Genomic DNA, 24,047 nt, shown 5'->3' on the forward strand with positions numbered 1-24,047 from the left:
TTTCTCTCTCTCCGCACGCGCAATCCAGATCAAAAAAGTCATACACAGCATTTAAATACTTGGTAATATGCAATTAAAACACACTCTAATGGAGAACACTCCTACAGGAGAAGCTCTTACAAGAATTAGAGAGAATCTCATCAAATGGACTTGGAGAGAGTTACTGTGGAAAAAGGTGATTCCCTAATACTCACTTTTGTCATCCTTAATCTGAATCACGCACAAATTTTGTAACATTGAACCCGTCTTTTAAGATGTTGGAAAAAGTTCTTCATTTTTAAAAAGAGAATATTTTAATTAAAAAAAGATAAAAATAAATAAGAAAATAATATTCTCAACAGACAAGTCGACGTGACAGGTGCCTACTTCTAGGCAAAACTCTTAGTTGTTTCTGCACTTCAATTTTTTATTATTATTAAGCAGTTATTTAGATGAGCACTGTCTTAGAGAATGACTCGATGAAATAAGCATGTATATAAAGACGTGAACTACTTGGACAAAAGAATTTTATGAAGCTTCACGGTTCCCCTGAGATTGGCTATGGGTCTTTCCTGCACAACTTTGATAATGGTTAATTATTATCTGAATTATATCTTTTTTACAAATTTAATCGTGCTCAATTAACATGGGGATCTACTTATGTGGATAAAAAATAAGTCTAGGGCCCAAGACCTAGTTAAATTAAAAGCCCACCCTCGCAAGAGCTCCTAAAGCCCAAAAAGGAATTAGAAAGCCTCAAATAAAAAGAATTATTTATTAAAAAAAAAAAGACCTCCTGTCAAAGCTACGGTAAGTCCGGTTTAGGATACCTGGGTTTCACCAAGGTGAGGCGACCCGGGTTTAAATCCCGGCAATGGCAAAACCCCGTTGAACCTCAAAAGGGTTTTAGATTACGAGCTTCTAAGAAAGAGAGTAGATGAGTGGGGCAGGAGCACCAGATTTCTTCTACAGAGAGGCTCAACGCCTTGGCTATGTCGCACGCTCCGCCTTCAAGGCACTTTTTCGTTTCTTTACGCCTTCCTTTCCCGCTTCATTTTACCAATCTAAGTCTAAAGTCTCTCTCTTTCTCTCTGCGTGTGAAACAGCTGCTTCAGATGCAGAAGCAGTACAAACTGATAACACCTGGTTCGTCCGTTCTCGACCTCGGCTGCGCCCCCGGTGCTTGGCTTCAGGTATTAATTGTTTCATGGGTTTTGATCGGTATCTTTGTTTTTTGCCTTTTCATCTTTTCTTTATGGGTTTCATGGTGTTATGGCTTTATTTTCTTGTTGTAGGTGGCTTGCCAGAGTTTGGGTCCGCTCAAAAATGGTGGGGTGGTTGTGGGCATTGATATCAAGGTGTAGTTTTTTAACTCTTTGATTCTTTAGTAGTTGTTGTTCTATTGGTGTTAGTTTCTATAAGCATATTGATACTAATGGGATTGTCGGTAAAGGATTTGACTTTTGGAGAAACAATTCCTTTTTTTTTTTTTTTTTGGTTGTAATGTTAATTTGTGAAATATGGAATATGCAGAGCAGAAGGTGAAGGTTCCTTCTCTTCACTGTGATGCAAGGGTTAAAACTGTTTCTGCTGATGTCATGAACCTCTCCAAAGACAAAGTTAGGGCACTCTCTCCTCAGGTATTACAATATGGGTATCTCTAAGGTATTCTAATTTGACATATTTTATGGTATTGACTATTTTCCATTACAGTCTAACTCAATTAGTGTTGGTAATGGCATGGAACTGAGTTACTTTCTTTCGTTTTGTCTTAAAGCTATAATCTTTGTCATTCTCACCCACCAAGGAAATAGTAAACCCTTACACTGGTCCAAGCTTGGTTGAGGGTGTTACTTAGGATCCAATTAATATTGAATGAAACCATCCCCCCATGCATCTGGTCTGGCTTTTATAGCCTCTATAATCTCATCAGCCTTCAAATGAGTAAGGCTTAGGATACTTCTTAAGTGTTGCACTATACTATGGATACAGGCCTAGCTGGGGAATGTTCATCCTAAAATGCTTTGCCAGAAGGCTAGTAGAGAAAGATAGGAATGGATGTACTTTCTGTAGATGATTTTTTTTTTTTTAATAAAGTCGAATCTTCATTTGGCTTAGTTAATCTAAAGGTTCCTTAGTTTGGGGCCAACCCAAACTTCACAGGAACCTAATTTTCTGGAATTGTCAAACTATATCTGAAAGCTTAATTAACAGGCAGCATGGTCTATTGGTTGATTCTCTTCAATATGTTTGCCTCGTATTGATCTATTCCTTGCCTACTAATATCAGGTTGGCATTTAACCTCATTGCCTTAGTGTGTTTGAACCTTTGTAACATCAAACACCTCAGATGTGAGGGATTAGTTTCTCTCAAGGCAAACGATTTTTAGGGTCTCTCCCCTTTCTCTCTCCTTATAGAAGAGGGATACAGATGATTTTTGTTTGCCTGTTGTGCAGCAGAGAGGATTTTCTGTAATACTCTCAGATATGTGTCCCTTGGTTTCCGGAATCACAACAAGGGATGCAGCTTTATCAGTTGAGTTAGGAATGCGAGCACTTGATTTGGCTGTTGGTGGGGCTGCATTACCTAATCTGGGTGATAAACCGGATGGCCCAGCCTCTGATTCAGATAATAACGGTGTATTGAAAGCAGGAGGCCACCTTGTCATTAAGCTTTTGGAGAGTGAAGATGTGCAAGGTTGGATTTTATTTCATAGATCTAAAATTATTTTTTCTGCTGATTTGTTTGCATATTTTTCTTTCTTTTTGCCTTTTGCTTTACAGAATTCAGCCGGATATGCAAGCCACTCTTTAGAAAGGCATCCTGGCTGAGGCCTAAAGCTACAAGATCTTCATCCAGAGAGAATTATTTGATATGTCAAGGTTTGCAGTCACAAGCCAGGATGTAGCTTTTTTGTTCTATATTTGGCTTCTAGCACCATACGCAGGTAGCCAAAAGTAAAAATAGCTGGGCAAATCACGTTTTGGCGAAATGGTTCCGTTGTAGTAGGAAATATATAGCACTTTGTAACCTGCAATGCCGTGTTTATTAATTTTATATGGGAATAAATAAGCTTGGTTCCCAACCATAACTCACATGTAAGAAACCTGCAATTTCATTTTGAATCGTTTCTTTTTATCATGCACAATCATTTCCATTTGACTCCCATTATCTTAGGACATGAATTAGCTACGACCTACAAAACAGTTTGTAGCTAATTTATGTTCATTATCTTTTATGTTATTTTGGAGGTCACCCATCTTTCACCTTGAGTTAGAGGAGGTAGTTGGCAATGGCTTGGCTCACCCGTTGAGGTGGTTGGCCACCCACCCCATTGGGGTGAGGGACCACTTTCTTAGGGGGCGACCGACCTCCCTTCACTTTAACCATGCCTCAATTCGGGGTCATTTATTTTGAATGAACATTTAATATATATATATATATGAGATGAAACAAACACCAAATTTTAGTATATAGAGTGACTCGGATTTGGATGTGGAGGTCATCAAATATTACCTAAACAAGGGAGAGAGAGAGAGACTGAAGGATAAGATGAAAAGGATTTTTTTGCTGAGAGTTGCTTGCGTTCAAGATTGGCTTAAACAGTACTGAAATCCTCTTATTGAGGCCAGGCCAGACAGGTCATCTGTTTGTTATGACCTTCCTAGAGCTAATTTCTAACTCCTTGGCAATCTAAACTTCGCTTTAATGGTAAGCTATGCTAGGCAGAGACTATTACACAGTTTTGATTCCACCAGGTTATGATCTTCCCTCAATGATGAATGAAATTAGGCTCTGGAAAGGGGACACTAGAAACTTTCAGGTTATGAGAGAGAAATTGCAAAATGTTATTGATGTACGAGTATTCTAAACAAGGAAAAACTTTACAGATTTGAACTTTACTGCAAACTGTAAAAATTACATTTAAGGAAATAAATAAAATTACATGCCAGTTTTCCAGCAAATCCGTGGCTACTTATAAAAGTACATTATCATACACTTCCTTTTACCCCTTTGTGAGCAAAATATTTAGCTTCATATGTGCAAAGAGTCTCATCGTATATAGGTTCGTCCTAGTGACCAAAGACCTGTATCTTTAATTGGTGTCTGAAGAAACAATAGAAAACATGAGGAGGAGAATGAATTAGGATGAGTAAAAGTATTTGATCAGAAGATAGCAACTACAAGTTAATCTTTACCAAATTGTGATTGGATCTGCAATTGTCACACTTACCGTTTTCATGGATGGGAAGACATTCCAAAATCTGAGAGTTTCATCTCCCGCTCCAGTAACTATTGTCTGCAGAAGGAAATTTTCTTTTTTCTTTAAGCAATGGCATATGTAGTATATGTGAAAGCATGTTTGCCCTTGCATTTTGTTTGCAAGTGTTTGTAAAATGCTTTAAAGGAAACGATGTGTAATACCTGACCATCAGGTGACACTGCAAGGTAGAGTACTCGCATGCTATGTCCAGTTAGAGTTGCAACCTATCAAAGTCCAATTCAAAAGGGTATATTGATTCATGACCATACAATTGCAGACAGGTTAATCTGAAAATAAGAAGTTTAGGACTCAGAAAAAGCTAATACCTTTGACAGTGATGGATACTTCCACACCATAATTTGATTCTGGGAATACCCATGAGTGCTTACTAGTTCATTCACATTTTTACTCCATGCAAGATTGCAAACCTGATGGTTAAAGGAAAATTGATTTTTAAGTATAGTTGTACTTCAGCATAAGAGTTCCTCAACAATAAATTTCGCATGAATTTATTATGTGTTATTTGAATTGGAAATACCCAATGAAGGATTTCGTAAGTTGTTTTTGGACTTTCTTTTAATTTATAAAGAACCTAAAGGCAAAAAATACCTGGCTCCCCGTGTCAACACTGTTCAATTGGTGGCCGTTGGTGGTGTTCCAGAAGCGAATACATCGATCAGCTGTTCCACCTCCAGATGCAAGAAGGCCACTTTGGTGGGGTGACCAAGCAATGGCCTTGACAGCAGCTTTGTGCTGTATCAGTCTCAAAGCTGGTCGCTGAGAATGTTGGTTCCAGACCAGCAGCTGGAGTCATCAGCAAGACAATCGATTAGTAATGACTAGAGGCACAGCTAAACACAGAAAGGGCAAGAGGAATGAGGAAAAACAAACAAAAAAAACTAAGTGATGGCTACCTGATTATCATTGCCACCAGATGCAAGTTCCCTGTCATCATTGGACCATTTTAACCCACACACCTGTTTGCACTAAAATGTTAAGACTAAAGTACCATTTAAAGACTGCTTCAATATATGTTGAATTATAACATGGGATAATTCAAAAGATTTGTATAGCCAACGCCAACTAGCTGGGAATAAGGGCTACTCATTTGATACAAAGGATTACTAGGAAATTTTTAGATGGCTTCACCTCAGACTTGTGACCAACTAGCTTGCTAACAAAGTCACTTGGAACCCGAAGATCGTGTTGCAGTATGTTGCGGTCCCTGCTTCCAGAAGCTAAGATTCGTGAATTCCATGCCAGGACTCCAGTTCTTGTTTGATGCCCTGCCATGGTTCGAACTTTCTTGCACTGAGTCCCATCCCAGACCTGTTACAGGAGCCACAACGCTAGCTAAATCTCAACTCCATAAATTTTTAGAATATAAATTCATTAATTCTTATTAACTATAACTTTAACATGGTATCAGATTCTTTCAAGTGTAGGGGTTCACTTATTAAGGGAGAGTTTGAGCTCACACGAAAAGAGGAGCGTTCGAATATAAATGAAATAATTAAATTCATCTATTCCTATTACCTTTAAGTTCTTAAGAAAAGTAAATGACTAAAAGAATATACTAGGCTGCGAAAAAGATGTGATTATAAAAGGACCAGATGCAAGATTAGAGAAGTAGCTACCTGAACTTGACCAAAACTTGTACCAATTGATATGTATGAACCCTCTCGGGTCCATTGTACTGAGCACACGCCGTCTTGGGGTCCCAAGTCACACAACTTCGTTACCTGAAAACAGAACATCATATTTGAATGTCAACAAAACCCATACAACAACAACTCACATTTTCATTGTTCAAAGTGTTGTCAACGAAGTAGAGTATTTAAACTTACTTTGCTGTTTGAAGCACTCCACAGATAAACAGAGGTGCCTAATCCAACTGCAAGGACATTTTGAGAGGACCAATCCACTAGGTTCAAGTAAAAGTCATCTTGAAGTGATGGGGCATCTAGAACCTGCAAACATTTATTTAACCTTCAGCGATCAATCTTTTTCTCTATTTTCCACTATGTTTATGCTCTTTATAATCTATTTAGCTAGTTCATTTGCTCTCATTTGCATCTCGGTGCCTCAGTTCAATCTCTTTGCTTTGAATTGAAAAAATGTTTTTCTTATAGTTTCAGGCACAAAAGAAAAGGACCTTATGGGGAGTCTTGGGGACCTTGCGAGGTGGCTTGGGAGGAGTCGAAGTCTCGGAAGAGAGCCCACTATCATGCCCTAAAATCGATGGAGAGTAGGGTGAACTCGGGCCCGAGCTCTCGGTCTTGAACCGTAGCATATTCTTGCTAGGACTCATCGGCGACCCTGGACCTGCAGGAGAAAAAGACCCAAAATCAGACCCGAAAAGTTCCATTCTCAACAACCTCGAATAGGCCTCGTTTCCCCCTTCTTTAGCTGGCGACGCCTTCTCGATTAGCCCGAAAGTGTGAAGCCTCGATGACGATCTGCAGGGTATGAATCTGTCACTGCACGTGGAAGATTTCGAGGGCGACGACAAGTTTGATATCGTTCGAGGCGATCCCAGATTCGGCACTGCACGAAAAGAATCGGAAAAGGTCTCTAGGCGCAGCGATGTCTCGGACATCCCAGCCGGGAGATTGAGCCCGGGTTTTCTTGGTTGTGGAGAATCCATTTCTGGGTCGTCTTTGATCTTTTCGCTTCCTTTGAGATCCTGGGTTTGAGAACGATAATGGGTTCCCTAAGGAGATCGACTTGTGGAACTGAGAAAAGGCCTCTCTTCTCTTCTGTAAGCAAAGAGGGCTTTTCTTGAGGTTTTGGGTTTTTGTGTGAAGGAAGATTTGTAACGGTCAAAAATGGTAAGGTTTATAGGAGCGAGGGAGAGGTCTTGAGTCTTGGGAAAGGAAAAGACAACATTCTCAACGGTCAAATTTTTACATAAATCAAGCTTGTCCAAGCTGGCACTTAGGTTTAGTTACGAAAGTAGCCGTTGCTTCGGATCTCACTATTCTATTGCTTTGCGCTCCCTATGCACTTTTAGGCAGCTTTTAATTACTGACTTATCAAAAGGAATAAAGCATTTTGCACACCAAGTATATAAGGATAAATCTGCGAATTAAGATCATTTCTATTTCAGTTCAGATTATCTAATGGTAAATATTAGTCTGCAGTGTGTACACGGTCAAGACTCTTACATCTTTTTAGGCTTTTGAATTTTGATTTTTATATGGTTAAAGCTAGTAAAAATTGTAAACATCATAATATAACTTCAAAGCCCATAAAAGAGATGACACATTTGAAGGGTACCTCAATCTAAGAGCAACTCCAATAGTTTAGCTAAAAGAGAAACAGTAGCTACATTTAGCTACTTTTGCTCTTGTTTTAGCTCCACCAGATCCATCACACCCAAGACGTTAGTATGCACTATAGGTCACTCTCACGTTCAGACAGCCCGATAATGCAAATAGGTCATACTCTGTTTTTTTTTTTTTTTTTTTGTAATCTTTCTTTGGGTAAGTAATAAGGTCATAGTTTGCATGGAGTTTTTATTTAATGGTTTCCAAAGATCAAATCAAAGAAAGGGGCTCGACTATTAATGGCAGTACACAACTTGGCCTGTAAGCAGATCTTGCTCCGAAAACATGAGCCACCCAGACAGCTAAGAATTTTCTTCCAATGATTTGAAATTCAGATGTACATAACATAAGCATATAACCAGCTGGACAACCATGGGGTCAGAGATAACTGAGAATCAAGTGGCAAGCTAGCCATCTGCACAAACACTTCAGACAATCAATTGGAATAGATAAGAGCAAATATCAATTGCCTGTATGCATCGATGCTTAACAGCAGCAATAGAGGCGAAGGAAGGACCTCAAAAACTAGTCTAGAATTTAATTAATTTGGCGTCATCTAATGTAAAAGAAGATATACATCAATGTACTGTGATCGAATCATTTATAATGTATACCGCAATTGGTATTGGCGAAGCCAATCTTCACCCTTCTCATAATAATCCGCTTTACTGAAAGTTTGTGTTTGAAATTGTGAAGCAGTGGCATAAGCAGCAGCCCCACGCCATGCGTCAAGAACTGGATCCAATGCTCTTACCACCCTTATAGGTGACCCACATGGCCTAATCATCCGAATTCCAGCTACCAAGCGCTCACTAATACCAGGGAAAAGACAACTCCCACCAGTCATAAGTATTGAACCGGTCAGTCTCTCCTCCACATCTTGGCCCACAGATGGCAACCTCCTTATTGAGACCCCAGCCATCTCATCTAACCCTGACTGATCCACCCCTATCCAGTTGGGGCGAAATAAAATTTCAGGGCATCGGAACCTTTCAACCCCAAGAATGATCTGGAAATCTTCCTTGGTGAGAGGACGAAGCCGTGGTACTTCAACAGGTTGGGAGGTTCCTAATTCTGCTGGCTTGGGAATGAATGTTGGATCTATTTCCTGCAGTGGTATTAGTCCATTAAGACTTGTACCGATACTAAATAATCAAGACCAAAATAATAGTTGCAGAAATAGATTCAATTATAGAATGAAAACTGACCTGGAGCCTAGAAGAGATACGAGCCACTTCTGCTTCATCCTGATCGAGTCCCTCGTCATCATGATCATTATCTTTGCTCATCAATTTGTAGAGTTGCCAATCTTCATCCCTGGCACCAAAAGTATCCTCACCCTTTCCTCGATCAAAGGCTGCTGTAGTTAAAAGGCGCATCCTTTCCCTCTGGGCTGCATTCAATCTCTCACCACGACCGACACCTCCTGAAAAATTATTTCCATTTGTATGGTTCCCATTTGTCTTAAGTCGTTTCCGCTGCTCAACTTTCTCAGAAAGATCTTTATATCTAGCACGCAACTGCTCTAAATAAAGCTCTGGGTTCTCTCTACACAACCAAGAAAGAGAAATACAATGAATAAATAGAAGGTACTTCAATTAAAAGAATCTATACTACTAATCAAGTATTGAGTAAAGCAATCAATCTTAAAACCTAAGCATTATACTTAAATCCAGACACAATGGGGGAGATGCTTTTTCCTGCTCCTTTCTCCCTTCTCCTCAGCAACCCTACTCAATTCAACTATATAAAGCCTTACTTTCAACTACAAAGGCTTATCCTTTTCTCCTTAACACCCGACCACAATAAATATAAAATAAAACAATAATAAAACAATCCTCGGCCTATACATACAAGCGTTTTTCTTCATCTTGTTGGCTTTTCCTTTCTCGTTCTAATTCCGATTCAGAGCGTTTTTGTTTGGCTCGCTGCCGGCCTTCAGATGTGGTTTTAAGAAACAACTGCCTCCTCTTTTCCTTGAGCTGTCAAATGACCAAAACAAAGTGGGCACATACCATTAATCATGAGAAAACTTGACAAAAAGGGGCAGAGCTATAAAGTAGCTGGTTTCCAAGACCGCATTGCAACCATGAGGTTGCATTTTCATATCCATCAGAAGCTCTAGCATTCAAATTCAGACTTTAGAATTCAATGGCCGCAATTCAAAATAAAAGTAAGACCTAAGAACTATGAATGTTAGGTTATGTGTATAAACTTCAGAATAAATGTTGGGAAATATGGCTACATAAATAGGTGTTTGCAGCAACAATTTAATGTAAGTTGCTCCCTTTGTCTTTGTTTCTATTGCAATCCCTCTCATCGCATCATATTATGTTCTGCAATATTTGGGAATCACCATCCATACCTCGGTGTAGGTTTGGGATAATTCTTTGTTCCATAGTCTGGACAATAGGTGAATATTCCTGTAGTGCTCCTTGTTGGTCCCGAGGGATTGAGGAAGCTAGGTTATATCTTGAAAGTACAACCAATGGCAACTTAAAAGCGATGAGGCTTATGATCAGCCATTTGCTATAAAGGCATACCTGCTCTGGCGTCAGCATGTCGTCAGGGATATTGATGAGAGGAAACTTTTCACTTGTGGCAAGATCTGCCTTGTCCTCAGCTTCAGCTTGGTCACCCTTTGGTTCACCTTTTGCTTTTCGTAAAGATTGGGTGACTTTTGCAAGGGCAGCTTCAATTTCCTGCTTGGAGACATAGCCAGTCTCTGACAGGAAAGATGGAATATCATTCTCTTCCACTTGTTCGAGCTGCTGTAAAAGAAATCCCAAATCATGCAATTCATTTTCTAGTTCATTTATCCTAGATGACCTCTTTGCCTCGGCCATTTCTCGCAACCGTTGACCTTGTTTCTCCTTTATGGCTGCCTTTCTTGCAATCTCTTCTTCTGAAGGAGCCTCCTCAGCTGGCGGTGGAATCCATGGAAGCTGCCAACACCTGGTTTTATCTTCAGCTTCCTTGGCCCCTTTCTGTCACAAAATTGCCATAGTTTCTTGTCAGAGATTGAAAAGGAGAAGGGGACGAAAAGGGCCATACACATTACCTGAAACAATTGAGCTTCTGAAAAATAATCCGGTGCAATATAACAATGCTCCATCTTTAGGTCTTCAGCCTTCTCCCATGTAAACCTGGCCCTGTTGCATTTAAACAAATACTCAGAAGTTTTGCACAAACAGTACTGATCAATAGAAGCAGAACCTCAATAAATTTTATACTTACATGTGATGAGGGTATTTAAGTGAAAGAAGCTGCTTCAAGTAATCAGTGATGTGGTATCCACCAATATTAGTTCGGCAGCTTCCATTATAAACAGGCTCCCCATCAATAAACTAAGAGTCAAGATGAAACAAAATAATACGCCAATGTTAGTGCTATTTTCCTTCTTTTTCTTTTTCTCTCTCCACTTAGCAGTAAAATTACAGGTGGTAATACTAATTACTAACAATGATAACAACGATGCACACAAACCAAAGTTCCCAAACTGTTAAGGTTGCTCCAAAACATGGTTTAACATGAACCATATAAATCCTGGATATATATTTATGTAAAATGCCTATTGTTGAATAGAGAATGCAAGGCTAAGAAAGCATACCGGAATTACATGAGTTGTGGTAAATCCTGGGCAGATAGCAAGACCATCTTTATCACAAACCCCAAGTCGTTGATTATACTTATAGCTGAATGCAACATCAACACCAAATGCTGAGATAATAAAAAGAAAAGACAGATTAATCAAGCCAGCATTAGAGACATTAAAGGAGCAAAAGAGAACTAAAGCCAGTATAAAATATTTTCCAAACGAAGTAGGAAGGCATATACAATATAACAGAAAAGAAACAACAATGCCCACTGATCAGGCCCATTGCTTACACAGGCAAGGGCATGCCCTCCTTATGCAGCTCTTAAGCCAGCCCACTACGGATGTTTTTCAAAGTTTGACGTAGTAGTTAGTGATAGTACCTACAGATGGAACTCCATAAGTCTCAAAAAGAAGCTCTGCCATTTTACTACGGGATTGAACAGGGTTGCATACGCATTCCGTGATCAGGACAGGATGATCAATCTGTTCTGCCCTCAAGTGAACATAAAATCAAGAAAAAGATCTCGTGAGTATATTGACAAATCCAAAACCTTAATTACACAGTATAAAATATTTGGCATAAAGTAACATGCCGGATGCACGGTACAAAATAGAAAATACAAATATTGTATGGCATATTATGCAAATGCCTGCTATCAGCACCAATTTTACAGTCTGAACTCACTCTTTGTTTCACGACATTTCCAGTGGTCTCCAAATGCCACAGATAGCTTCTTTTTTTGTTGATAAGTTGAATTTTTATGTATAAAAAAAATAGTTGCTCAAGTGTTCTTACACAGCAAGAGGAAAATGCAAGATATTTGAATATTTAACACACACTCACAGTTGCTTCAAGGAAAATACCACAGATAGCTGAAGATGAATTTATTAAAATTCAAGTCCAGATTAATCTTATTTGGGAAATGATAAGATTTTTTTTTAATCTAGGAACTATCCATTTCATTTGAAAACTCTCAAAGTCAATACTATGAATCCAAGCCACAATTTTTTTTTTTCAAATTTAATAGAAAACCACAATGTAAAACAATAAGTTTGCCATGGTTTCTGTTAACAACCACCAGCCTCAATGCTAACAGAAACCATGGCACAATAGAAAACCACTGAACATACCAAAACAGATTGGCAAAAATTAACCCTTCGACAGTGAAAATCCTAAAGCATCAATATGTATAAAATTTTATCCATTTTCATCATACCTCTGATCCGTTTGCACCCATCCGATCAAAGGCAAAGTCAAGAATCTACAGATGCAAGAAAATATTAGTGAGGACACCATTCATGACACAGTCATGCATACACAAACACAAGCACAAGCACAAAAATTAGTGGAAATGTGCTCCAGATCATTCTGTTCATAATCAAATAATGCATTACGGCATTCGTGACTGAAAAGCATAACATGTCCCCCCTTGTGAAAAACATAAAAACCATATAAATGGAAAGATCTTTTTTTTTTTTTTTTTTTTTTTTGATGGGTAAATGGAAAGATCATATTATAGAAGGATTTAAGACAGAATCTTCCAAACCAGTTACTGAAACTCCTTAGATAACCATCTGGGTTGCAGAGTTCATTTTTTTACTCACATGGAACAGAAACGATAAATCAACTGTCAGTTACTCAAAAATAAATGGTGTATGGACTCTATTAGGTCAACTGTAGTAGCATAATATTTACTTTTCTGGTTAAAGGAAAAGTAGCATAAGATGCTAGTCTGGGTCGAAATCTCCACACTATAAGGTTTTCAATCAATATTGCCATGCTGTGTTGTGGAGAAATTTTAGAGAAAAAAAGAAAAAAAAAAACCATTATCTGACAAATTTTAAGATTCTAAAATGGGTGTTTCTCAATTCACACGATTTAATGTGTAGATAACAGAAAGGTGCTCGGATTTTTGCAGTAACTCAATTAGCTTTCCCAGGTTTTCAACAAGTTGGTTTTATTTATTAGTTTGCCTTCTGGTATATCCCACCAACCCACAAAACAGAATTCTCTGTTTAAGTAGAGCGGCAATGATAAGTTTTGATAAGCAAAAAATTCTGTACTTATAAAGTACTTGGTAAAGAAAGAAGGACAAGCTTACATATTCCATTATTTCAAACTGATAAACAACATTGCTATCAAAAGCTGAGCGAGGTCCTGAGCGAGTGCAATCGAAGTACTTCAACAATGCAGGATCATGGTCACCAACAATAGTGACAGTTTCACCTGCATTACATAGCAAAATCCCCATGCTGTAATTTATAAAAATAAAATAAAATAAAAAAATAAAAATTTAAAAACACACACACACACACACACTCTAGATAAATAAATAAACAAAAGAAGCGAAGTTCATTTAAACCTGTCTACTTATCAATTTTACTGTGGGATATGGAATGCAATTAGAGGCTCAAATTCAAATTTTCAATACTTTGTTCTGCCACTCTCTCAGAAGCTAACCAGAACCTAAGAATCTAAACACTCTTTTCGTCTCAAGAGAAGAAAAAAAAGGCAAAACAAAAAAATTTACAGAAAACTGCAATCGAAGTACTTCAACAATGCAGGATCATGGTCACCAACAATAGTGACAGTTTCTGTTATGGCCCTAATCACAGCTAATGTATTTAGTAGGTGTATAGCTAAGAGCATTCATATTGGTTTATGTATATTTTTATGCAAAATGGCTAATCAAAACCCATTTTATCTAGTTTGGCTAATGAGTCTTACAAGATACCATACATCCGATTATCTATTTTTTTATTTATATCATTTTTTTTTTTTTAAGATTGTATTTTCCTAAAGATTCTATTTTTCAACTTTTGGGAAAAAAAGGATGTCGAGAGAGAAATAGTAGGAGAAAATTTTTGAAGAGAAATAGTATGAGAAAAATTTTGGGAAAAGAGAGATGTAGAAAGATAAATAGTATATTAATGAAATGGATGTGTGAACAGTGCCCGCTACATGTAGGCACTGTTCACAAATGCAATAAAAACGTATTTTGCATTTGAGATGCATAATCCAATGTAATGGGTTTTTTAGTGTTTTGCTTATCTATTTTAGATAAAAGTAAGAAATAGCTAAGCCATTGGGAAGGAGTAGAGATTTCCGGATGCCAAAATTGTTAGCCAAGCGTCAGCCATTTTTCCTTTTTTTTTTTTTTTTTAATTGAAGAAGAAAGATGTTACAAGGGGAATCCAAATTTGAGGCATTAGCACCAAATTTAGGATGATCGAATCCCTTATGGGTGATACCATCCCTAAAGGATTAATCTTCCACCCCTAGGTTTTAATTTTGAATCTAAAAACAAGTTTTGAGGCATTAGAACCTAAATATTAGCTCATAGAAATTTAACTAACAAAAAAAAAATAACAGAATTTTTTATTATTATTATTTTTTAATATTTGGCCGATGCTAGGCTGCCTCAATTTGACAGCCGCATAGCACGACTCATTGGGGGGTGCTCTAATGTGTTTAGTAGGTGTGAGTTTTGTAGGTGAACTTTACAGCTACTGGAATCAAGGGCTTAGTGGGTAGTTAGTTTGAGTTAGTGGGCAGTTGCCTTAGAAGGGGATCAGTTGAAGCCCGTTTATATTAATGGATTGGGCGCACATGGGAGATAGGTGTGGAAAAATATTGTTATTTGTAATCTGCAGGCTGGCACATCGACTCAGCCATCCTTATTCCTGTTTGCATTTCTGTTTATCATATGTATTGTGTTGGATATTCAGATTATTAATTCAAATCCATTCAATTCAACCGTTCTTACATTCCATTTCTATCGCAACATCAAATTAGAATTTAGGTTCATTTTAGTTTCACTTGCATTACAAAGCAAAATCCCCATGCTAGAATAAAAAAACATAAAAACATAAACACAAAAGATAAATAACTAAACACAAGAAACGAAGTTTATTTAAACCTATCAAATCAAATTTACGGTGGGATACGGAATGCAATTATAGGCTCAAATACAAATTTTCAAAACTTTGTTCTACCACTTTCTCCGAAGCCAACCAGAACCAAAGAATCTCTTTCCCTCTCAAGAGAAAAAATAAAAAATAAAAATGGGGGAATTAAGCGGTACCAGTAGCTTTATGCCGTGGCCTCTGAACAATGTTGCGGAAAATAACTCGAGGCTCTGTCTCTCCTGCCCATCTGAACATTCAGGAACACACATTAAACACACACAAAGATTACAAACACAGAACTAAATGAATCGTGTACATATGTATAGGCTGAGTTAGGGTTTGTTTGGGGATACCCGATACGGAAATAGGAGGCGCCATTGTCGATGACAATGGGAGTGGTGGAGGGGACAAGATTGTAATCGGATTGGCGTTCAATTTGTGAAATAAACGGCATTTTCTTCAAAAAATTTCCCTCGATTGGGAATGAGGAATTGGGGTTTGGGGGAGGAGGGTCGGGTCCTGCACCCTTGCTTGCTGCGACTGAAACCAAAGTCCAACAATCATAGTAGCAGCCGTGGGCCGGATTATTCCGGCCGGTTCAAGTCTTTTTTTTTTTTTTTTTTGCTTGGAAGTTGGGAGAATAGTAAAAGAGAAATGCTTATTTTATTTTACATTAGTCAATGTTAAAAAAGAAATTTAAAACTTCAAGAGCTTTTTAACATTTGAAAATGCTTGGTACTATAATTTTTATTATAATTCCTAAATAATTGCATGATAATTCATTTGATATAAGTTTTATTATTTAGAGGTTGACCTAACATATGATAATCATACGCTTTTTTTAATACCATGTGCTTCTCACATTTTTTTTTAATGGCTTTAAAAATAAAACTTTAGGAACAGATGTCACTTTATTAATCTGATTTGTATTAATTAAAATAATTTATGTCAAGATATTAGAAGTGTTGTTTTGATGAACTCCCAAAATATGCAATTCTTTTGTTTGCATGCATTGAACATACTTGACTCTATGGGTTGTCGTAAACAAATTATTGGCTAAAAAAGGGCTCGAACTCTTGACCTATAGCATTTAACATGTTTATCACGGCTTGACTTATCACTTAAATAGTTAAACTCCCCTTTTGAGATTCTTATTAGGGAAAATTACACTCACTTTTTTAATTTAGCACCATATTTATAATGTCTCCCTCAATGTTTTAATTTGGTTAATGTACCCTATGAATCCATTATTAGGATTGTAATGTACACTCATCCCATTCAAATGACAAAAATACTATGAAAAAAAAAACAACTAAAAAAGACAAAAAAAAAATTCAGAATAGACTAAAGTAATGATTTTATTATTATGAATTTTGTTGTCTTTTTGGAATTTTTTATTTTATGTAGGATATTTTTATTATTTTGGATCCCTTTAATTGAATGGTAGATCAATAAAGTATATTAACCAAATTAAAGGATTGAAAAAACATTACAAATTGAATATTTGATTGAGAGGAATAAATATATTTTCTCTTCTTAGAATTGAAATCTCATCAAGACTCAACTTATCGTTTGAACTCTTCTATTGAAATTCCTATTATTCATGTTGGAATGAAATGAGATTATGTGAGATTTTTAGACATCATTATAGTGGGACTAAAAGAAGCTATTGCCTGCACTTCCATCAAAGTTTATCTTCAGGCCCATATACCCAACTACTTTAATTGTGGGCCGTAACCCATCAGAGTTAGAAGCCCAACAAAAAAGAGTCACGGCCTAACGTGGATCAGTTCCCAACAAAAGTCCCAACTTTCAAAGACGTGGGCCACCAAACTTGTCGGTGAAGTCCCTTGCGAAAACGACGTGGTCCGTCAAAGCCACAATGCACGTGCTCCATTTCTCCACCACAACCCAGCTGGCCCATGGCCCAGACTCCCCCTGTCGGACCCACCCCACCATGTGTCCACGACCACGAGCATAAAGCATCCGAAGATGCGAATCCCCCGCTACCAGCCATCCAAAAAAGGAGGGAAAAAACGTGTGGTCCAGATTCAAATCCACACTCCCCTGCCATTGAATCTTCTCGCGCGTCCAAGTGGCAAAAGCCAAAACCCCGTCTATTTTCCATGTCAATCTCAGCGTCAGTTACTTCCACCACACGTTTGGATAAAGTCAAAGAGTGCCTTCCGGAACAAGCTAGAGCCAAAGTCTCCTATATAAATTGTCTACCAACACCTTCACAACGCTACTTTCTGTTAAGAGACTCAGACGGCGTTAGCGTACATACAATATTAATGGAGGTGGATGAGAGGATTGGGGCGGTGGAGGAGGGTTGCGGGACTCCTAGACATAGTGGGTGTCGATTACCGGCGGCATTCGCGTGCCCGCCGGCTCCGAAGAAGAAGCCGGTTTACTTCAAACAGCAGGCGCCGCCGAAGAATGGTTACTTTCAGCCACCTGATCTTGAGGCTCTTTTTGCAATGGCGCCGACGAGGGAAGCTTGTGCTTAAGAAGCAGATCATGAAATCATTTTGCTTCTGTTATTTTTGATCAGTTAGACAATTTTCCTTAAACTGTGTCTATAATATGTTGCTGTAAATTTCTTTCTTTACCGTTGGATATGGTTGTAACGCACGCTTTTTAGCATTAGGATTTGCTTAGTTTGCAATGTAAAAATTGATCTTTCGTAATAATTATAGTTAGTTATTCATTTTCAGAATTAGAATTATTTTGTTGGCAAATTCAATTAGTCTGATTTACGTACAGTAGATTCACATATTCATACATGGACGAAAATAATGAAAAATAAGATGAATAGTAATTTTTCTCATTCACCAATGTGAAAATTAAATATCTAAACAACAATACCCAAGTCTCAGCCTGTCATATTTTATCAAATCGTTTGATTGTTAATATTTAAAATGTATTAAATTACTCCATAGCTCGTGCAATTATCAATTGACTTCTTCCGTACCTCGTATTAACATTTTTAACCTGTAAATATGTGTTCAAATGATCCAGTGAGCTAACTTATATTACCATATACATGTCACATTGGACACCTCATGTCATTAACACCTAAGTAGCCCGGAGCTAGAACTTTTAAATTGAGGGGTGAAATTTAAAAAAATATAAATATATTTGGAGAAGCAAAAATCAAATTTTAAAGGTTTATTTTATAAAAAATACACATATATTTAAAATATATATCTATTGGAACGACCTTATGCCTTGGGCCCCAGGCCCAAGCCCAAGGCATGAGGTGGTTCCGCAATGATAAGAACCATAAAAATAAATAAATAAAGAAGATAATAAATTCAATAAAGGTAAAAATTAAGTCCATATTTTTTTTCAAAATAATACGTGTGAAACGTTTTCATTTTTTTTTTTTAAGTGAGTTATTTGAATATTTTGTAAAAAGTGTAATTTTTATTTAATAAAAAGGAAAATAATTTTTGAAACCCATATGAATTTTGATAAAGTTTTGAGAAGCAATTTAAGTTTTGTAAAAAATACAAATTGAGAGATTTAGTAGTAGCCACATTTAATAAAAAAAAAAAAAAAAAAAGTGTTCTGCCAAAAAAGGTTTGTTAAAATTTTGAGAAATATTTTTGAAAAATAAAAAGAAACTACTTCAATTTATGGTCAAGAGTCTAGCGGCCACCACCATCAAGCCGCTAAAAGTTAATTAGTGGCTTATGTAAGTAAGGTAAACAAGAGTTCATGGCGGACAATGTCGGGTAACCGATGACCATGTTCGGCAAAGTATTTTCCTTAGTCACTGTAGTTGATGTGAAAAAAAAAAAGGTAAGAATATCTAGTTAAAAAAAAAATAGTATGAAAAAGTGAAAAAAATTTGTTGTGTTGTGATTTTTTTTATTTGAATAATAATAAAAAATTAATGATATGATATAAAAAATGAAAAAAGTTAGAATGTTTTGATAGTTGAATTTTTTTAGAAAACGATAATAAATAGTAACAAAGGAAAAACAAAGGCTTTGCCAAACAAAACTCATATTGCCATTGGAAACACTAAAGGAGTTCTGCCGTATGATCCACGAGGCAATAACAAAAGCCCCTTTCACCTTGGGCTAGGAGGCAATGGGCCAAAAAAATAGCCCAATCCTCTGTATTTTGAGCAAAAGACAAATAAAAAAATAAAAAAATGGGCCGCACAATATAATTTTTGAAGCAGGATCGGTTTGAAAGCTGAAACAATCACCGAAAGGGAGCCGATCTGGAGCCGTTGAAGAGGAATAAGGAACTCTGGTTACAAATATCTTCGCAATCGAGAGAGACGTGGAGACGAAGACCCACAACCACGACAACCACAAGAGAAAATAAAAAGTATCGGGGTAGAGAAGTTGATGAAAGGTTCCATTGTTTGAAAGCAATGATAGAGTTTGAGGCCATTGTAGATGAATGAGTGATGAGTGGAAGTCTGAAAGGTTATGAATTTTAGCGGCAAACACGGAGGATGTGGTGTACTTTATGGATCAAATTATTGTACTATTGGGGCCGCAAAACTCAGTGATTAAAGGGTACGAGGCGTACTGGATGTCTGGTCTAGTGGGTTTCTCTGGTTATCGGAACTTCAGCATATATGGGCATTGGATACTCCTCATGCGTCATTTATGGGTCCACTTTGGGCAACATTATTGTACCGCACAGCTCTTTTGGCACTCAATATATATATATGTTTAATTTATACAAACATTTTTATTGTTTTGCCTGCTGCATCGATCATTATAATACACAAGTTGTGAAAGCAACATTATCATAATTCATGCACGTACGTTTACAAGAACACAATGAGTATTTGAAAAAACTAAGGCTGCGATCGAATTGATAACTTTTTTTAGCCCCATAATGGAGTTTTGGGGGGCATTGTACAGATCAATGTCACTCAGTTCCCTCCTCGATCTCCTAATTCCAAGAATTAATGTTTGTTCATGTTTTTGTTTTGAGAAATAAAAAAACATAGCCACATTGATATGTTTCTAGTCAAATCAGGCCATGATGAAAGAATATGTCGTTTAGATGACTCAACGATCATGAGATAGTAATTGCAGTCAATTGAATTATCTTCGACCCACATGTGGTTCACATCAATTACATGAACACTAGATCGGAAGTTGCAGTGATTGAACGCGTTAATAATACATGCGAAAATATAGCACCATTTAAAAGAAATGAAAAAGATATTCACCAAGACAAACCCACGAAAGGGATAAATTAAGAAGCTATATATAACAAATAAGTATTCTATTTAAGGCTAGGTAGACATGATATAACTATTAACTAGAAAATATTTCTTCCATAACGACCATGTATTTGCTTGTTCATTCACAAGTAGGTTGTCTTTGACCATCTCATCTGAAAATCAATCTGTGTTCACGAGAGAAGCTAAAACTTTGTATGACATTCGAAATCGCACTCTGTAAAGCATGTTCTAAGAACTATTCACATAAGCAGAATGACACTTTCACACTTCAACACAGTTCATAAGCACATGGCAAGGTTTAAAAGTAGTACAATTTTCACAATACCAATCAGCAGAAAGTAACCAAATGCTATTCTCATATATAAATATTCCCATTGTAACTGAGATGCTGCAATTAATCATGGTATTCACACGTACAAGCAAATAAGAGCAAGACGAACAATTCAAGTACACATAACTAATCACTATTATACAACAAAATCATACAATAATCAAAGTTTTTACATTCAATAGAAACATGTTTTAACAGGAGAGTCCACGCAAACTATTGCATCTTTTTAATAAAGATATTAAACCTGTGGTAATAGGAATTGAAACTAGAGAATCATGTTAACATGTAATAAATTTGGGTACATATATATTGCTCCATGAGTGAAGTGACAAATTATTTAAATGTGATCAACCACGATTAGAATTCACAACTACAAGATATGGTTCCTCAAAAATTTACACTTAAATGCAGAGTCGATCGTGTGCAATTGAACTTTTTCTAGCACATTCAAACATTCCCATGGATGAACATATATAGTTTACTTGGCCAAAAAAGCCAGTGAGAGCAATATTCCTTTGCCAACCCTAAAAGAATGGGGAATTACAGTCCACGCAACAAGTACAAGTTATTGATTACAAAGTAGAATTAATTTGATAGCAATGAGAATGAAATAGAGCTCTTACACGAAACCAGTACAAGTTCTTTATTTCAACTAGATTCCCTTTTTTTCGTCCCAAAAAACAAAAACAAACAAAATATCAAGTATGTTTGGTGACATTTTTTAAGAACACTTCCAGTTTTTAAAAACGCTTTACCAAATCAAGGACAGTTTTCCGACACTCTTCTGCCGGCCGGGAAATTTTTCCCGGCCGGCCGGAGAAGTGTAAGAGAAGCATGTATGCACCAAATTAAGCCTTGAATAAGACTAGCTGAGGTTATTTTATTTCATTTTTACCCATATTTTAATGTTTTTATAAGAAGGATGTAATGTTAAAATAGGGTTTATGTATCATATTTTAGCCCTATATATGCCAAGAATGGTTTTTCAAAAATATATTTTTTTGAATTTAAAAATACAAGCACTTTTTGAACTCAAAACAGTTACTAAATATATAACCCAATCTTTTTTCTATCAACACTTTTTCATAAGGTGATGAAAAAAGTTACTTTCATGGACTCAATGACACAAGATTTTGGGATTGAAAAGAAAAGCCATTCAAATTATAATGTCTCATCTTATAATTAACCAGCCAAGCGTAATAAATTTCCTAGTCGATAGAGAGATCTAGATATAGGGTAAAGAAATAGACTGATTGAAACAGTACTATGCCATGCCCAAATAAAAACAAGTAACCCTAGATACACCAGACAGCTAATTTGCCAACCCTAAAATGGCAAAAAGATTTGAGAATTTCACAAGATTAATGCAGATTTACAGGATGAAGCTAGAGATGAACAAATCTCAGAAATCTCTGATCATTTACATATAAAAATCTGAATTAGCTGGAATTAATAGAGTGATGTTATATATAATACAGATCGAAATGAAGATCCAGAGTACTGAGAAAGAAAAGAGAATATATAAAAACACATGATTGCTTGGGGTACTACACAATATTAATCCACCGAAGTACTGACATACCTGCGGAGACCGGGGGATTTGCAGTACGGTGACCTTTATGAGTAATCTCTCGTCACTACTGAAAAGAAAATATCCAAGTAACACAGATTACAGTATATTACCATATGGATCATTAGAAGAACATTTCCAAACACAAATATAGTAAAATAGACTGTGTGTGCGTGTGTTTTTTTTTTTTTTTTTTTTTTAATCCATAAATAAAAAAATTTGATTGGAACAAAAGAATAGTATTAATTACCTTATAATTGACGTCTACATACACCGTTGGATAATCTGCTAGTATATATAAGCCATTTATTGCCGCTGCAGCATCATCAAGATTCCCAGATCATAGGCCATTGAAATTGGAGCAAGGGATGATGATCACCAGCCTCCCACAAAGCCCTTAAAAGATTGTGAATCTTGATGATGCTCCACCAGCAAGAAGTGACTGTTTGTTGTTAAATCTTAGTCGCTAGCCATTATCAGCCCATGCAAAAAGAGAGAATATGTGGGACGGAGGAACCCTAACCCTAAATCTCTCATCTCATGAAGGACAAGTAAATAAATTTCTTTTTCTTTTTCTTTTTTTTTTTAAAAAAAAAAAAGAAAAGAAAAAAAGAGAAGACATAAAATTTTCAAAAAGTAATTCATTCCCATGTGTAGGACTATGATTTATGTAAGACCCACTTGATAAAAATAAATAAAAATCTGTATATTCATGAACTAAAGGACTTGTAAAAGTAAAAAGACTCACAGAGGAGAGATGGAGAAGTGAGGGATGGAGAGGGTTGAAGGGTGCATATATATAGAGTTTGAGGAAAGGAAGAGAAGGTATGAGCTAGCAATGAATAAGAGAGAGAGAGAGATAGAGGACTGTTTGGTGAGAGAGATAACAGTTATCCATCGTAATCTTAGGAACCAAATTTACCAAAAACTTAAAAACTCTCTGACCCAGTCCCTATTCCACAGATGTCAATAGCTATAACATATCTCTGAGAATTCGGGAAAATGATAACTTACCCATTAATGTAAATGGCGTTTATATTTATTTGGATGATATGTTGATGTTGCGTCCTCCACAAGCATTTTCAAGTGGGGGCGGCCGGGCGGAACTGACAGGGCCCTGACCCTGACCCAGCAACATATCAAGGGGGCGTCCATCCCCACTTCTAGGGTTTCTCTGGTCTCTTGCCTTGATCCCTATTTTGCCACTTTTGGATTCTTTTTAAGCTTTAAAAGAAGATTGAGCAAGTTTATTGCCTTTTCTGCTCCCTATTAAAGATTCATACTGTTTAATACCCAAAACGTCCTTTACTTTACCCATAGCCAAATGATGCATATTAAGTATGAGCAATGGTAGGAGATGTGACTTTTAAAATTACCTCTAAATTTTAGATGAATCATACTTGAATTTTGATCTAATGGTGATTTTGAAAGCCACATCAATTTTAAGAGGATAAAAAAAATAATAAAAATATATTTTCTAGCATTACTCATTAAGTATATATTAACTAAAACTTTAATTTACTATTTTTTAATAGCTTAAATTTTTTAAATAAGTGGGAGTTTAACATGAACAGTTGGCCACGTCAAGAGAGAAGGAAATTATGCAGCTAATGGATTGGCTAAGGAGGGAGTACTAGGAGAAGTCATTGATGAGATTTGGATGGAGAATATTTCAATTCACATTGTATCTATAATACAATACTGTTTTGTTAGAAAAGCTTGCTCTATTTTCTTGATTTCTATTAATAAATTCATTCAATATATATGTATATATTTGTCTACTTCTTATATTGATTTGCTCACCCTCTAGCCTCCATTGGCGGAGGGAGAGCAAATCAATGGT

The 24,047-nt window shown here is 36.6% G+C and overlaps 3 protein-coding genes and 1 long non-coding RNA gene across 8 annotated transcripts; 1 reads left to right on the forward strand and 3 right to left on the reverse strand.

Annotated features, from left to right (window-relative positions):
* Positions 1–788: 788 nt before the first annotated feature.
* Positions 789–3,104, forward strand: LOC132187207 (uncharacterized). Of its 4 annotated transcripts, none has more exons than XM_059601441.1 (6): positions 789–994; positions 1,086–1,172; positions 1,275–1,337; positions 1,518–1,619; positions 2,436–2,676; positions 2,763–3,104. In XM_059601441.1, the coding sequence occupies exons 1-6, from the start codon at positions 917–919 to the stop codon at positions 2,885–2,887; spliced, it is 696 nt and encodes a 231-aa protein (XP_059457424.1). In that variant the 5' UTR covers positions 789–916; the 3' UTR covers positions 2,888–3,104. The 4 variants fall into 4 exon arrangements, with proteins under 4 accessions (XP_059457424.1, XP_059457425.1, XP_059457422.1 ...); XM_059601442.1 differs by having other exon boundaries at positions 2,439–2,676; XM_059601439.1 differs by having other exon boundaries at positions 2,436–3,104.
* Positions 3,105–3,817: 713 nt separating this feature from the next.
* LOC132186306 (B-type cell cycle switch protein ccs52B) lies at positions 3,818–7,143 on the reverse strand. Its single transcript, XM_059600206.1, has 10 exons — positions 6,399–7,143; positions 6,091–6,213; positions 5,881–5,985; positions 5,393–5,572; positions 5,158–5,220; positions 4,853–5,047; positions 4,570–4,671; positions 4,405–4,467; positions 4,214–4,279; positions 3,818–4,086 (listed from the first exon to the last, which is right to left on the reverse strand). Exons 1-10 carry the CDS (start codon positions 6,888–6,890, stop codon positions 4,033–4,035), a joined length of 1,443 nt encoding a protein of 480 aa, XP_059456189.1. The 5' UTR covers positions 6,891–7,143; the 3' UTR covers positions 3,818–4,032.
* A 942-nt stretch (positions 7,144–8,085) lies between these two features.
* LOC132186305 (actin-related protein 5) lies at positions 8,086–15,654 on the reverse strand. 2 transcript variants are annotated; one of them, XM_059600204.1, is made up of 12 exons: positions 15,433–15,654; positions 15,256–15,326; positions 13,273–13,397; positions 12,388–12,432; positions 11,551–11,653; positions 11,183–11,292; positions 10,810–10,919; positions 10,634–10,724; positions 10,116–10,559; positions 9,427–9,554; positions 8,781–9,120; positions 8,086–8,680 (listed from the first exon to the last, which is right to left on the reverse strand). In XM_059600204.1, the coding sequence occupies exons 1-12, from the start codon at positions 15,531–15,533 to the stop codon at positions 8,174–8,176; spliced, it is 2,175 nt and encodes a 724-aa protein (XP_059456187.1). In that variant the 5' UTR covers positions 15,534–15,654; the 3' UTR covers positions 8,086–8,173. The 2 variants fall into 2 exon arrangements, with proteins under 2 accessions (XP_059456187.1, XP_059456188.1); XM_059600205.1 differs by lacking the exons at positions 15,256–15,326; positions 15,433–15,654 and having other exon boundaries at positions 11,551–11,658; positions 13,273–13,292.
* Positions 15,655–20,327: 4,673 nt separating this feature from the next.
* Positions 20,328–22,950, reverse strand: LOC132187678 (uncharacterized). Its single transcript, XR_009440842.1, has 2 exons — positions 22,455–22,950; positions 20,328–22,274 (listed from the first exon to the last, which is right to left on the reverse strand). It is a non-coding gene; the product is annotated as an uncharacterized LOC132187678 (long non-coding RNA).
* Positions 22,951–24,047: the final 1,097 nt, after the last annotated feature.

This window comes from Corylus avellana, chromosome ca7, assembly GCF_901000735.1.
Source record: "Corylus avellana chromosome ca7, CavTom2PMs-1.0".
Taxonomy (NCBI): Eukaryota; Viridiplantae; Streptophyta; class Magnoliopsida; order Fagales; family Betulaceae; genus Corylus; species Corylus avellana.